General features: G+C 44.3%; 1 protein-coding gene across 2 annotated transcripts in view; it reads left to right on the top strand.

The window, feature by feature from the left end:
* The first annotated feature begins 2,973 nt into the window (after positions 1-2,973).
* The window catches only part of Ctnnal1 (catenin alpha like 1), a 55,343-nt gene continuing 43,969 nt past the window's right edge, over positions 2,974-14,347 (top strand). For both annotated transcript variants that reach the window (XM_021160014.2, XM_029476273.1), the window contains exon 1: positions 2,974-7,617. In XM_021160014.2, coding sequence (XP_021015673.1) covers positions 7,480-7,617 — 138 coding nt within the window. In that variant the 5' untranslated portion in view covers positions 2,974-7,479. The remainder of the gene's footprint in view (positions 7,618-14,347) is intronic.

Here is a 14,347-nt window from a genome sequence, read left to right as displayed (position 1 = left end):
TTGGAGAACCCACAGTTGACGCACCAGGCATTTCGTTATTGTGCTCAGAAAGTATCATATTTCTTACAGTTATCACATGGACATTTTGAAATCTGAGGCTTTTAGCCACTTGGTCACAATTTCTTTGTAAATGGCTGAATTCACCACAATTAAAACACTGCGCATTTTTATATCTGAGACCTCTAGCTATAGCTTATACTATTGTATTAGCTTGATGTTTGTGAGAGCCAATATCAGTTGTGTCCCTTATCCACTCATCCATTGGCACTCCCACGGCTCTAATAATCTAATAACACTTTCACATTGTGTATTAGCATTCTCAGATGTCACCATCTCTAACAACACCTGTCTGGAATCAGGGTCTTATATGGCTTTGTTTACAGCTGAAACAAATCTTTGCAAGAAATCTGTAAAGGCTTCCCCAGAGCTTATATAATCTTAGTAAATGTGGCTCTTTCCTTGGGCTCCTTTACTTTGTCTCCAAGCTCTTAAAGCTGCCAAGCCACATTGTTCTATAATGGCATCATCAGATTGAATGTGCATTTTGTAGATCCGAATACCACCCTTCACCAAGCACTTGATCTTTATTCAGTCCCCATTCTCTACTTCATTGTTCAATATTCCAGGCTTCCTTCCTCTACCATGTTAACCATAGTAACTGCTGACCAACCTCCAGTACAGCACCAATCCCTTCCAATCCTGGGAAATAATTCTATTTTGGATAGCTTGGTTACTTTATCTTTTACATAAGGGGAATGCATTACATAGGAAATCACAGACTCTTTAAAATGCCTCAGATCTATCATTTCTATAGGGCGCCATGTTATCTTATGATTGTAACCCGCACCATTAGCAGGCATGTGCTTTACAATCACTGGGAAAACCTGATGGAGATTTTATAATCCAAGGCCTCTCCTCTACCCACATGGCTGGCCTGAGATTAACCCTTTCTTTCCCAACAGGCTCTTTCAGCTTTTCCTGCATGTCTCCCCAGCCCCTGGCTGTGGGGACTTGAAACTGAAAGTGGGCAGTACTGGGTATGATTGGCCTTCTATCCTTTATTCATCCTGCTGGAAGCTCCTGCTCTCAGTCACTGCTTCTTGAGCCCTTTTGTTCTTGCCTTTCAGGCGCTTTTCAAGAGCTTCCAGCACAGCCAATTCTGTAAACCTTTCAAAAACAAGTAGAAGGACCCATTTCATCCGTTTGTTTGTTTGTTTCTCCAGTTCCTCTGTATCTACTTGCAGCTTTTCCAGTTGCTCAGACATTCTTCCAACTTTGAGACAGAATATAGGAACAAGAAGAAGAAATAGAAAATTCCCTCTGGGAACAAAGCAGGCGGTAGGCCGACCAGTGGCAGCAGCCATAATAAACTTCTTGGTTTGCCAGGGGCCAGCCACAGCAAACTGCAGTTTCTGGCACTTAGCATCTCTTCCTAAAAACAGCGATTAAGTAAATAGCCTTTGTAATATCTCAGCAGGAACTGCTGGGCTCTAACTTTCTGCCTGCTAATCAAAAGTCTCAGGAAGGGACACTTAGAAAATGATTATAGCACTTATTACTGAGTTGTCAAAAGTTGCCCATGAAAGCTGTCTAAGGGGAAAAGGAGAAAGATCCTAATTGGGGAAAGGAAAAAATTATTCTCTCTCTCTCTCCTTCTCATCTCTTCGTCCTCAGTACGTATACATCTTTAAGAATACATGGCTGGTTGTGGTGGCACACGCCGGTAGGATTTGCTGAAGGAGGCAGAAGCGGGAGGATCACGAGTTCGAGGCCAGCCTGGGCTACAAAGTGAGTTCCAGGACAGCCAGGGCTATACAGAGAAACCCTGTCTTGAAAAACAAAACAAACAAAAAACAAAAAAACAAAGAATACATGATTACATGTTACAAAGTTCATCACAAGTTCACACAAAAGAATCAAGTCATAAATTGAAATAATACGTTTACAAGAAAGAGTGTCTACATCCATTAGGATTAATTTTCTGACTAAGCATCCATAACCTGTCTCAGCTCTACAGGTTCACTGAAGGTTTAAAACCATAACTAAGTTATTAGTGAAATTTTGTATAGATAAACCCATTTTTTTAAGACAGCTCTTTTTCTTTTTTCTTGCTTTTTTTTTCTTTTAAGATTTATTTATTATTATATGTAAGTACACGGTAGCTGTCTTCAGACACACCAGAAGAGAGCATCCGATCCCATTACAGATGGTTGTGAGCCACAATGTGGTTGCTGGGATTTGAATTCAGGACCTTCAGAAGAGCTATCAGTTCTCTTACCCACTGAGCCATCTCTCCAGCCCCCTAGTCAATATTTTATCTTCTTTCCTAGCACCTATAATAAGTCGTTAGTTCCCTTTTTATGACCTTTGGTTAATTATTTTACAGCCTCTTGGAATATGTTCTAAGAAGGAAAAGTCTGGTTACCATGAAGAGCAATTAACTGGTGACACTTGGGAAACTGGCAGAGTTCTCATTGTAGTTTTGACTATTAGAAAGGACCTAATAGCAGTCCCGCTATAAAAGAGCTTAATAATGACAGATATAACTTGAGGAATTTTTATAGGATCATCATTAAGACTTAAGACATTACCTGTTTGTCTGGATAGCACCACCACAAGGCAGTACATCTTTGTAGATCTGCAGACATCTGCTCCAAAAGGGTGTGCTATTACTTAGTGATTGTTATATATGTTAATAACAGGAAAAGCATATTAATAGCAGGAATCTTTCCTAAAATGAATCCCTCACAGCCTTGCTTAAGAAGGGCACACCATGGGGGCTGGTGAGATGGCTCAGTGGGTAAGAGCACCCGACTGCTCTTCCGAAGGTCCAGAGTTCAAATCCCAGCAACCACATGGTGGCTCACAACCANCCCAGCAACCACATGGTGGCTCACAACCATCCGTAATGAGATCTAGCGCCCTCTTCTGGAGTGTCTGAAGACAGCTACAGTGTACTTACATATAAAAAAAAAAAAAATCTTTAAAAAAAAAAAAAAAAAAAAAGAAGGGCACACCTGTCGCAGATTACATAATCCAAAGCAGGCCATTTCAGGATGATCACCTGCTAGTTATTAGCTTGTCCCATTATGGCTCCTGACATTGGTTGATGTCCTGAAACAGAATATCCATTCCTTCCTACCCTCCTGACTCCTCTACGGCATTAGAAGCCACGTTTCCCATTCTGCCTAACTCCTTGTCTGGGCATCACTTGTAAGCAGACTTTTTGGCTACTTTATACATGTACATGTGTGTGCATTTGTGTGTGTGTGTATGTGTGTGTGACCAGGACCTCATTGCTCAGGAGAATGCACCCATGAAGCAAAAGTAGCTGAGTAAAACTGAGAGCAGAAATCCTCCATAGCATCTTGGATTGAACAGCTAGATTACGGGTTAGTTTACCGATTTCTGTCAGCTGCAGGGTTACAAGGGGAGCTAACAAGCTGTGCTCACCCATTTACTGCTGTTTTTGCTACAAGAACGAGGTGCAGGTCTGGAGGTGTAAGTTCCTTGTTTTGTACATCCTGCCTGATCTCACACTCTTATTTTCAGCAGCTATGTGCCAGCCTCTTTGGCTGCCAGGATTAGATAATTACATCCGTGAGAGTCCTGACCCTTCTTCCCTGAGAACCTGCTGCTTTCCTTGGGGCTCTGAGATGAGCCTGGATTGGAAAGTGGTGACCAAGATGGGTTCTGTTGAGGCCCTGTGTCCAAACTCTGGCTTTGGGCATGCCGGCTGTTTGTACCAGTGTACAGTGCAGGAAAGTCTTCTAGCTCCCCTGGCCTTCATATGGACTCACCATGCTCTCACCATGCTCTCGGGACTTCTGCATTTCTCGGTTTCCACTCTTCTAGGTGACTGAGAAGGGTGGCACGAAGTGCTGGGAACCTCCGGCCAATAGGTTTAGACTAGGATACATTTGTTTAGGTGGTATCCTGAGGTTTTACCCTGGCCTATGGGAAAATACTTTCCACGCGCCAGTCCTAACCTTCCAGTGTCTTCTGCGGGCCTCCCACAGCCTTTCCGAGTGGGACTTTGCCCCTTTCACAGTGAAGATTGCTTCTGGCGATATACTCCCAAATTTTTGTCCCTGCAAAGAGTAACTAGTATTTATTTCCTATTTATTTATTTATTTTATCAGTTTCTAGTCTTTGCTCATTATGCTATCAAATGTGTTAACTCACTAAGGTCTGGAGGAAAACTAATATCTGAACCCATGAAACAGCCTTCTCAATAGCTTAAAACGACTTGGAGAATTGTAGGTAGAGTCTTCTTACCAGTGTCACAAAAGCTCGGTGCCTGGAGGGACTGTTGTAATCAGGGTATGCGTTTGTTTTAGAGAAGGAGACAATGTATGGGTAAAGTAGCTTACGCAGCAGCCAGTTAGCAACCGACTTCAGATGGAGCACATCCTCTCCATCAGCCTGCCTTCTGCTGCTCCTGTCTTCCTCACGGCTCAGCCACTTTTGTCACAAATAAATAAAAAAAGAGAAAAGTGGAAAGTTCCCTATAGCACTTGTATGCACAGTAAATAGAGTTGTAAGAGAAAAGCTGCCTTGGGAGGGGATTCCATGATCAATTAAAACTGAGGAATGCTAAGTTATTTCCTTTCCCTGGGCTGTCTGTGAGTTTGTATTATGCCATGACACATTTTGATCTTAGGAGGGGACAGACTGTTGCACTTGATATTGTTCTCCTGTCCTCTCCCCCATTTCTCTGAGCATCTCAACCAGTTTTTGCTCAAGTTTACAGGTCTTCTAGAAGACGATTTCCAGTGAAAATACTGGCAGTGAGTTTGTTACAGTGCTGCGATGGCATTGGTAGCAAGCCCTAGCAGTGCAATGAGCTACTAGAAAGACTTAGCTGCCCAGAGCTGTCCTTGCAAGGAGGAGTTTCTTTCCCACCTGGGGCATACAAAGTCAGTATTTGTGTTTGATTTTGCAAGTTACCCAAGAATTAATTAATTAATGGAAATGTATTGGTGATGTTGATACTGCATCTTAGCAATGCTTCTTTCAGTATGGCACTTTATAATCTTCAGGCACCTTTGAGGACTCCCCTGTGAGCCAGGCAGTATTGCAGTGACTGTATGGTCAGAGTCCTAGGAGCCCTGAAAAACTGGTTGCTGATTCCGTCTCTTCCCCCTCCTGCCCTCCTCTCTCTGAAGTTTACATCCTAAAAGGATAGAGCCAGAACTTGGTTACAGAGTCTCTGACTCCAAGTCCAAAGTTCATTATACTGGTCTTTCCTTCTAGCTTTATGTATACAACAAAAGGTATGGAAACAGATCTTCACACTGTTTTTGCTTATTGTGAAAACCAATTCTTTTGTATTGGAGTGACCCAGAAGTGTAACTCTTACTACATTTTGTCCCTGTAGTGCCACTTGTTCAGGGACTTGGATTGTACTGCAGATACTGTTTGATTGTGAAACTAAGATTGAACATACCGCTGTAATTAACTCTGAAAATATATCGCCTCTGCATTCTCAGGTGAAGGAGATGATTTGAAAGGAAAAATAGTGTTCAGATGAAACAATAAATATTCTTTATTACACAAATGCCGTTTCTTAGCTTTAATTTGCTTTCACAACTTGTTGATGATCTTTGTAAAATATTTATATTTTGAAATAAAGTTACAAATGTTGAATGAAACCGGTGATAAACTTAGCCTCCTCTTTTTGAGGAATTTGAACTTTGTCCAGACTTTCCCTGGGTATCCTACCTTTGGTGCCACTATTTATACTGGTGCCAGTATTTTTATGAAATTGGGTCATCTTACATGAGGGAAGCTATCTGCAGAGTATGAGTTTACACCATAAAGAGGCCAGAAGAGTCCATAGCTGAGGCAGAAGTCCTCAGTGGGTTGGCGGGAGGCAGCCTTGTAGATAAGGCCTGAGAGAGGGTTAAGGTAAGTGTTGGGAGAATGAGCCTGGAGAAAGCTCTGCAGCTCAGGGTGCATACTGTTCTTCCAAAGGAGCCAGTTCAATTCCTAACCCCTATGTTGGACGGCTGCTAACCCCCTTAATTCAGCTCCAGGAGATCTGATGCCTCTGTCCTTCAGGCACTGCCCTCATGGCCACATGCCCACGTGTAGACACACTTTACAAGGAAAAGAATTGGAGGATGAGTTGAATTCAGGAGCTCTTTTATAAGAAAAGGCTAAGCTTTGCCATCTCCATTACCGGAGATGCCCATGCTGCTTGGGCAGGTGAAGCCGAGTCCTTCAGCTTCCCTTCCAACACTGCAAACTGAATCCATCAGCCTAACTTGATGAAGAAAGCCAGTCTCAGATTCCTTTTTGCCCCACATGTTCTCATTAGCAGCTATGGTCCTTCAAAAATGCTTGCTTGTGCTGCTTACTCAGTCCCTGGGTCCTTCCTAAGGTCAGTCTAGAATCTTAAGATACAGGCTTCTGAATGCCTTCTTTGGCTTTGTTCCTGGAAACTGGAGGAAAAGGAGCTTTGGCACCTCTTCTCACCACAGGGATTCTGTGTGAGCTCATGGTTGGGCTGAGAGAACGGATTCTTAGCCTTAAGTGACTTCAGTCAGACACATCTTTTCATTCAAGGAGCAGTTAACATGCTGCTAGTTCTTGGCTAATATTAGAAACAATATTACAAGTTTTTAAAAGGTAATATTTAGCCAGAGCCCAAACTTTTGTTTTTAAATCTCTTGAAGATGAATTCTAAAGATAACTGCAAGATACACTGCCTTCTTGCTGAGTATCAAGATGTGTGAAAATATTCTCAAATGTTTCAACTCTGTAAGAGATACAATCAGAACATAGAAGTGGAGGCGAAATGGGACTGTCTTTCCTCGGAAGCCATTGAAAGAAAGTTACAAGTGTAATTGATGTCTCAGTCCCAGCAGCTCAACACCATCAAAACATGTAGAAATATTTACGGGAAATCAGAATTGACTTTTGAGGCAAATGGATTTGGTGGGAAGCTTTGTTGGGGACAGTTGTCTTCTGGTAAGAGGCCACATGAATTTGTGCAGGCTCTGGGGTGGCCTGATTCTCCTGCTCCAGATAAAATTAGGCTTTGGAACACAACCTTGAATGAAGAGGCACAGGGGCGGTCAGAGGGCGGGTCCGCGGGGTGGGACTATGGCAGTGGATGGGTGGGGCCGCCCAGGTATTAGGGCGGAGCTGGTGGGGCGTGCCACCCTAGAGGCGGACCAGATGATCCTAGACTGCTACGCGCCAGACTATGGGTCAGTGGGTGGGACGTAGAGGGGGCTCGGCTAGGGTGCTGGGCAGAACTCGCTAGAGTGGGGTGGCCTCGAAGGCGGGGCCCGCGCGGTAGTACAGGCCTGGGGGCGGGGCTACGGGCCCAGGGTCGCATGGAGGCGGGGCCGAAGTAGTGGCACAAGGGTAGGGGTGGGGCCTCGGTGCGGCGAGGCGGCGGGCAACCGGGAGGCTGGTTGGCGGGCGGGCAGAGGTGCGGATAGCGCGTTGTACTTTCGTTGGAGGGCCATGGCCGCTTCTCCAGTCCCCGGCGGTGGCGGTGCGGGAGCTGTCCACTCCTCCAACGCGTCTGGCTTCACCTTCGACTCGGGACTGGAGATCAGGACGCGCTCGGTGGAACAGACTCTTCTGCCCCTGGTTTCTCAGGTACCGCGGCCCGTGGTCCCGGTGTGTGCTGCCCGCGATGGCGGCGGGCGCTCTTTCCTCGGTCCGGCATGGCGGGGCGGGAGGCGGCGCTGTCCCGCATTGCGCGAGCACGGCGGCGGCACGGCGGGACTCGCGTGGGGGCCCAGAGCCGGGCGGCTACTCCTGGGCTCGCGGTGAAGCGCTGGAGCCCAGCAGGTGCGTTGTTCGGCCTAGGCAGCGGGACCCGCCTGGCTCAGTGGCTCCGAGTGAGGCCCAGCCGCGGGTCAGTAAGACCCCTATGGGGTCCCCTGACTTCCAGAGCCAAGCTGGCGGCCGCTGCGCAGTCGGCCGCCGCTGTCGCTGTCCGCATCGCAGGCCAGACCCAGGCGCTGGGTGCAGACTAAGGCACTCCAGTTTGCCTCTTACTCCAGCGTGTTCTCCAAGGCCTTTGTCCTGTTCCCTTGGTCATGTGTGGGCTCGCCCAACTCCCACCCACTCCGGCCACCTGTCCTGTCTCTCCCTGTCATTTGCCTGCCCACCACTGTCTGCTCTGTAGAGTGACAGGAAGGAGTGCTTAATCCTGATTGATTTTGCAAGGTCTCAGTTGGGATTGGTGCATTATTATATTTGTGAGTTATAAAAGAAGTCTAGAATCAGCTAAGATGTGCTTAATTAAAAAAGAAAAAAAAAAAGTTTTGTCTCTCTGAGCTGAGGTATACATAACCCGAGGGCTAGAATTCCTCATCTACAGCTATGGTACTGTGCCAAACACCAAGGGAGGAATTTTGTCTTTGGCTGTGCGTTGGCGATGTGTGACTCATACTAAGCCTGTAACACCTTGGTGACTCATGCCAGGATTACGAAGATTTTAGAGGTAGAAAGAATCTTAAATTATCTTATCCGACTCCAAATTAAAAGATGATTTCTTACAACAACCTCAACTCTTGGCCACCAATGCCTTACATAAACATGTTTAATGAAAGGGAGGTTGTCACTATTCCATAGACTTTTAAATACTGCCTGTTCCAGCCTGGTCCCAAGAATATTTGAAAATTGTAGTTTTATATGCACCTGAAATTCTTCTAATGCTAATGAAGTAAATATCCCCATTTTCCTCCCTGCATCCTGTGATTAATGGAGCAATGGTGACCATACCTGGCACTCTGTGGCTTTCTGTCTTCCTGAGTAATGCATGCATGCATGGAAGAGCCGCAATTTCCTTTCTAGCACTTACATCTCCTTCCACCCTGGAGACTTCCCCGAACTCCCCATCACCAGAACAACCACACCCCATAAGTGGCGAGGAATGGAGAGAGGTGAAAGTGGTGGGCTAGAGGCTGATTAGGCTTTACCCATCTCCTTAGTTCTAGAAGTTTGCCAGTGCTAACTCACTTAATTCTTGCCACCCCTGAGGTGAGCTGTGTGGTTGTTTCTCAGAAGGCAGATGAAGAAGTGGACCATTAGATCAGCTAACCTGATGTTAGGAATTTCAACTCTTAAATGCCCAAGAGGGGTTTGAATCCAGGTAGCTTGCCTCCAGTAGTCTGTCTGCTTTTTAGCCACTCCCATGTCCCTTCTAGAGATAAGAGGAGGTGATGTGAGCTGTGCAGAGTAGTTACAAAGAAAAAGTTCCATTGTAGAAAAACTATCCAGAGAGCTGCATTCTGGAAAAAACAGTAACTTTGTATAGTATCATTGCTAAAACGTTACCAGTACTAAGGAGCTGTGTTTTTTATTCTAAAGCAAGAGAGCAGAAGAGGAAAAGTGTAATTTGTTGCTAAAAATTAACTGGAGGGGAAAATGCCCTTCCCCATTTGGTACGTGATGGCGGTTGAGGTTCTGCGTCCCACAGTTGTAGGGGTGCCACAGTTCCATGACCGCTGTGCATAATGACAGACCATCCTCACAGTATCAAGAGATGCATAAAGCATGGTTAGGGCGCTTGACTGACTAGGGAAGTACATAAAGACAATTTAGACTGATTTCAAAGTTTCACTGAGTTTAAGATATTAAAGCTGGAGCTGGGGACATAGCTCAGTTTCTATACATGTGACCCCCAGCATCACATAAGCTATGGCAGTTCATGTAAACTCTGCACTCAGGAAGTGGAGTTTGGGGCCAGCCTGACTCACGTGGCTCTCTCTCTTCCTCCTCCTCCTCCTTCTCCTCCTCTTCCTCCTCCTCCTCCTCTCACCCTCTTATTCTCTCCTCCCCCCTCTGAGTTTGGGGGTCCGGGTGGGGATAGCCCTCTGGAAACTCACATGCTCAAGAGTTTCTCTTCTAAGGATACAGCACTGTTATTCTTATCCACTAATTTCCACATCTCCCTAAGGATATTTTAAGTACTTGAAGCAAGAATTTATTATAGTTGCCGCTCTTTAAAGGGCATATATTTTAGCTGGTAGGTAGAGTGTGTACAGGATAGCAAGCATGTATAAAGTATCCGATGAGCTTATCAATAATGCATGCTCCTAGAGCTCAGATGTTGAATCAGGGAGGACACTGTGAAGGAGACAAGGTTTGGGGTAAACAAGTAAGATTAGCATCACCCAATGTGTGGAAGATAGCTGTTATTTTTGTGTTGATTCACTGCCGATTTTCCCACTGAAAGTCTTCACTTTTAGGTCTTATTCTAGAAAAACAAGGCCTTGTCAGCATCAGACAATCTGTAGAGTTTTCTGTCTTCACAGATTAGAAATGAAATACTTTCACTGCAATAGATACAGAAAGAACCTTCATTTTCATTCAGCTTCTAATTATAACGAATTATTTTGTAAACTACAAGTAGGAAATGCTGTCCTTTGCTGGGGATGCAGACCAGTGATAAGAGTGCTTGTCTAATGTATACAATGTATACACATAATACGCACACGCGCATGAGCTCACACACACACACAAACACACACACATTCTAGAAATATTGCTGGAACAACCCATGTTAGCAGATAAGGGAACATAAGATATTACTGGAAAAGCCTTTCTTAGCTGATAAGGATATCTACAGGAAACATTATAGCAACAATAAACTTTAAAGATACATTTATTTTTAGAAGACAGAGACAAGAACTGGTACCTGCTATCACAGACCTGTTGAAAAGATGCTGGAAATCCCAGGCCTTCTATGAGACAAGAAGAAACAAAAGGTGCAGAGACACTAAAAGAAAAATCAGGAGCCCCGTTGTGTTAGAATTATCAATATAGAAATAGTACATTCATAGAATATACATTCTATGAATGGTTGCATTTGTCTACATTAATTTTTAAAAGTCATTAAAATACCAGTTATAGTAAGATAGTAAAACAAGAGGTTACTGGAAAGATCTGCATGAGTATATAGCAAAGAAAGATATCAGATTATGGAGAAAGTCAAAGTAGACTGAGAGAAAAGTACTATGTTCATGTCTAGACCAGTAGAAAAATCAAGACATAGCTTTTCCTATTGATTTATAAATTTAATGCAATTCCAATGAAACTTTCCATAGAGTTTGGGATAATATTTGGATAAAGTAATTCTAAAAATGTATATGAAAGACCAAAGAACCAAGAACTGTCAGAAGTAAAGCAAGATGTGTGAGCTTACTCTACCTAAGTCCAGATGTAGTGCATTGGGAATTGGGGGCAGGCAGATCAGTGAGACTTGGAGGCCAGCCTGATCTATGTAGCAAGTTCCAAGCCACAGAGGCTACACATGGAGAACCTGACTCAGAAAAGAAAAACTGAAGTTAGAGGATGGGATAATGGCACAGGGTTGTAATCCCAGCACACATGAGGCTGAGGCAGAAGAATTATTAAGTAACAGGCCATCCTGAGTGACATAATGGGACCCCGTCTCAGAATATCCTAGCAATTCAAACTCTGTCTATATGTGCAGAGAAACCCCTGCAAATATTTGAGACATAGAATCCGAGTATGAATAACATTTTACTTGTGAAGTTCCCAAATGAAAAACTACCAAAATCTTTTAACAGGATGTTTAAATTAATTGTGGAATGTTTAGCCCCAAAGAGTCTATGTATGATTAAAATGACTGAGCCATAGCTGCAAGTCTGTTCTGTTGCTTGCCTTTGCTACTTTGTGGGTTCTTCTTTTTCCCACCCTTTATTTCCTAGGTTTCACTCCCTATCAATAGATAGGAGGGAAGGAAGGAAGGGGGAAGAGTGGCTCCCAACCATGGGGAAGAGAGAGAGAGAGAGATCTGAATCTAATTTCTTTCTTTGAGCATGACTACTAACAAACTACAACCAATTCCCCTGAACAACCACCAACTCTCGGGGTCCTAGCATTTATACACCCTCTGAGAAGTTTCCAGAATTCCAAACATCACACAACTGCAGAAACTATTCTGCAGCTGACAAAACCATGCCCCTGATAGAGCATGAGACAAATCATAGTCAGCTGCTTTGGACAGTCTGAAGCAGCCCCATATGCTCATACCCAGGACTAATATGAAAGCATATTATAATATTTCTTTTTTTAAGATTTATTTATTTATTATATTTATATGAGTACACTGTAGCTGTCTTCAGACACACCAGAAGAGGACATTGGATCCCATTACAAATGGTTGGGAGCCACCATGTGGTTGCTGGGAATCAAACTTGGGACCTCTGGAAGAGCAGTCAGTGCTTTTTTGTTGTTGTTGGTTTTTGTTTTTTGAGACAGGGTTTCTCTGTGTAGCTCTGGCTATCCTGGAACTCACTCTGTAGACCAAGCCGGCCTCAAACTCAGAAATCCACTTGCCTCTGCTACCTAAGTGCACCACCACTGCCCAGCCTTTTTTTTCCCCAGAACAAATATATGACATATGTGGCCTGTACAGGGATCGAACCCTTGACCTTGGTGTTGTTAGCATCACACTCTAACCAAGTGAGCTAACCAGCCATAATATTTCTTAGTTTTTTTGTTTTTTGTTTTTTAATGAGTACACTGTAGCTGTCTTTAGATCCACCAAAAGAGGACATCAGATCCCATTACTGCAGATGTTTGTGAGTCACCATGGCTGGGAATTGAACTGAGGTCCTCTTAACCTCTGAGCCATCTCTCCAGCCTATTTCTATGTTTTTTTGTAAAGAAAGTAAAAGTTCAGAATTCTCACTACAACTGTCCCTCTCTTTGCCTGTTGTGAACCAAACCCAAAGTCCTATGGGAACTAGGCAAGCACTATACCACTGAGCTACATCTCCAGCTCTTAGTGTTTTAAGACCCGGTATCTTCATAGCCTAGGCTGGACTCAAACTCACCATCCTCCTGCTAGGAGTATAGGTGTGTACCCCCTGCAGTGGGGCCTGATGTTACATACTTTTAAATCTAAACTTTCTAAAGAAGGCTCTACGCTAAGAACCAGGCTTGTTTTCTGTAGCACAGGACCCGCATTTTAAAATACTCATTTCTTTTTCCTGTTACCCAGCCACTCCTATAGTGTTTTTATCCTGGGGAGGGAGGAAGGATGCCTCCCTCCACCCTGGTGTGGAATGTCATTCTGCCCTCGGGCTTTTCCTGTGTGTGCTTTCCTCCAGTCCTCCCATCAGGACCCTTTTCACGGCTAGGATAACATCACTTCTCACTTCGTTCTTCCCATCTCTTTCTTTTCCTTGGGAGCATTTCAGAATCTTCATCTCAGTTCGGTTTGGGGGAGAAGGTAGTAAGTAGATGAGTGGCTTTCTCTTCTTGCTGGTTGGTGCAATGGATCTAAGCGTGCCGTTGATAGCAAAGATAGGGGAACATTCATACGACAATATGAGGCTGTAAAGGAGTGAATGTGCCCGTCTCTGCCCCCTTGAAAGAATGTGACCTTGCATGGTGTGTGCAGGTTCACGTTGTTCCCTACAGCAAATCAGCCGACTTTACATTGTTAATTCTGAGAATTTACTGATGAGTTAAATCCGGGTAGGAACGTCTCCATCCCCTACTGGCTTTTAGATTATTTAGGTCCTAGAGAGTTGGACTCTGTATTTTCTTTCCTCCCAGTTTCCTGTTTTATTTACTTTCGTGCCTCTTCACAAAGTAGATCAAGAACGCCCCTGTCAATGAAGTATTAATGTCAGTTCTAGAAATTCAGAATATCCCCCAGACACTAGAAAACAGAAGTGTGTAACTGACACTATTTTAAGCACAATAATTAACTCACCCATTTATTTCACATGGCAGCCTGAGCATATGATTGCCTCCTTCCTGCAGATGGGAGCTGTTACAGAGAGGCTGATAACTAGCTACATACTAGCTGATACTAGGACTACAACCCAGGCAGAGTGGTGGGAGTCGTGGCCCTAACTGCTGAGCTATACTTGTTTGTCCTTCATGACACCTTATGTAGGTGGTCTCACACAAGCCCTTATTCTTTTCTTTCCTGGTCTAGTTTTTCACAGCTCACCCCCCACCCCCCCAATACCTTCTTGCCCTCTGGTTCTTTCAGGCATTTTCTAGGACAGTGCTATAGACATGTCTGTCAGGGCAACTGCACGTGGTCCCTCTGACTGTTCTTCCTCCTTTTCAAGGGTAATAGCTAACTTTTCTATTTGTCATATTAGGGCTTTGGGAGCTCTCACTGTTTCCCCCTCCATCCTTAGCGTAAACCAAGGAGATAAGAGAGATGTGGTGATTAAAGGATTGGCAGCTCTTGGCTCTGTGACCTTGGGCATATTCTTTTTTTTTTTTTGGTTTTTTCGAGACAGGGTTTCTCTGTGTAGCCCTGGCTGTCCTGGCACTCACTCTGTAGACCAGGCTGGCCTCGAACTCAGAAATCCGCCTGCCT

The sequence above is a fragment of the Mus caroli genome, chromosome 4 (genome assembly GCF_900094665.2).
Source record: "Mus caroli chromosome 4, CAROLI_EIJ_v1.1, whole genome shotgun sequence".
Lineage (NCBI taxonomy): Eukaryota > Metazoa > Chordata > Mammalia > Rodentia > Muridae > Mus > Mus caroli.
This window is presented reverse-complemented; position numbering and strand designations above follow the sequence as displayed.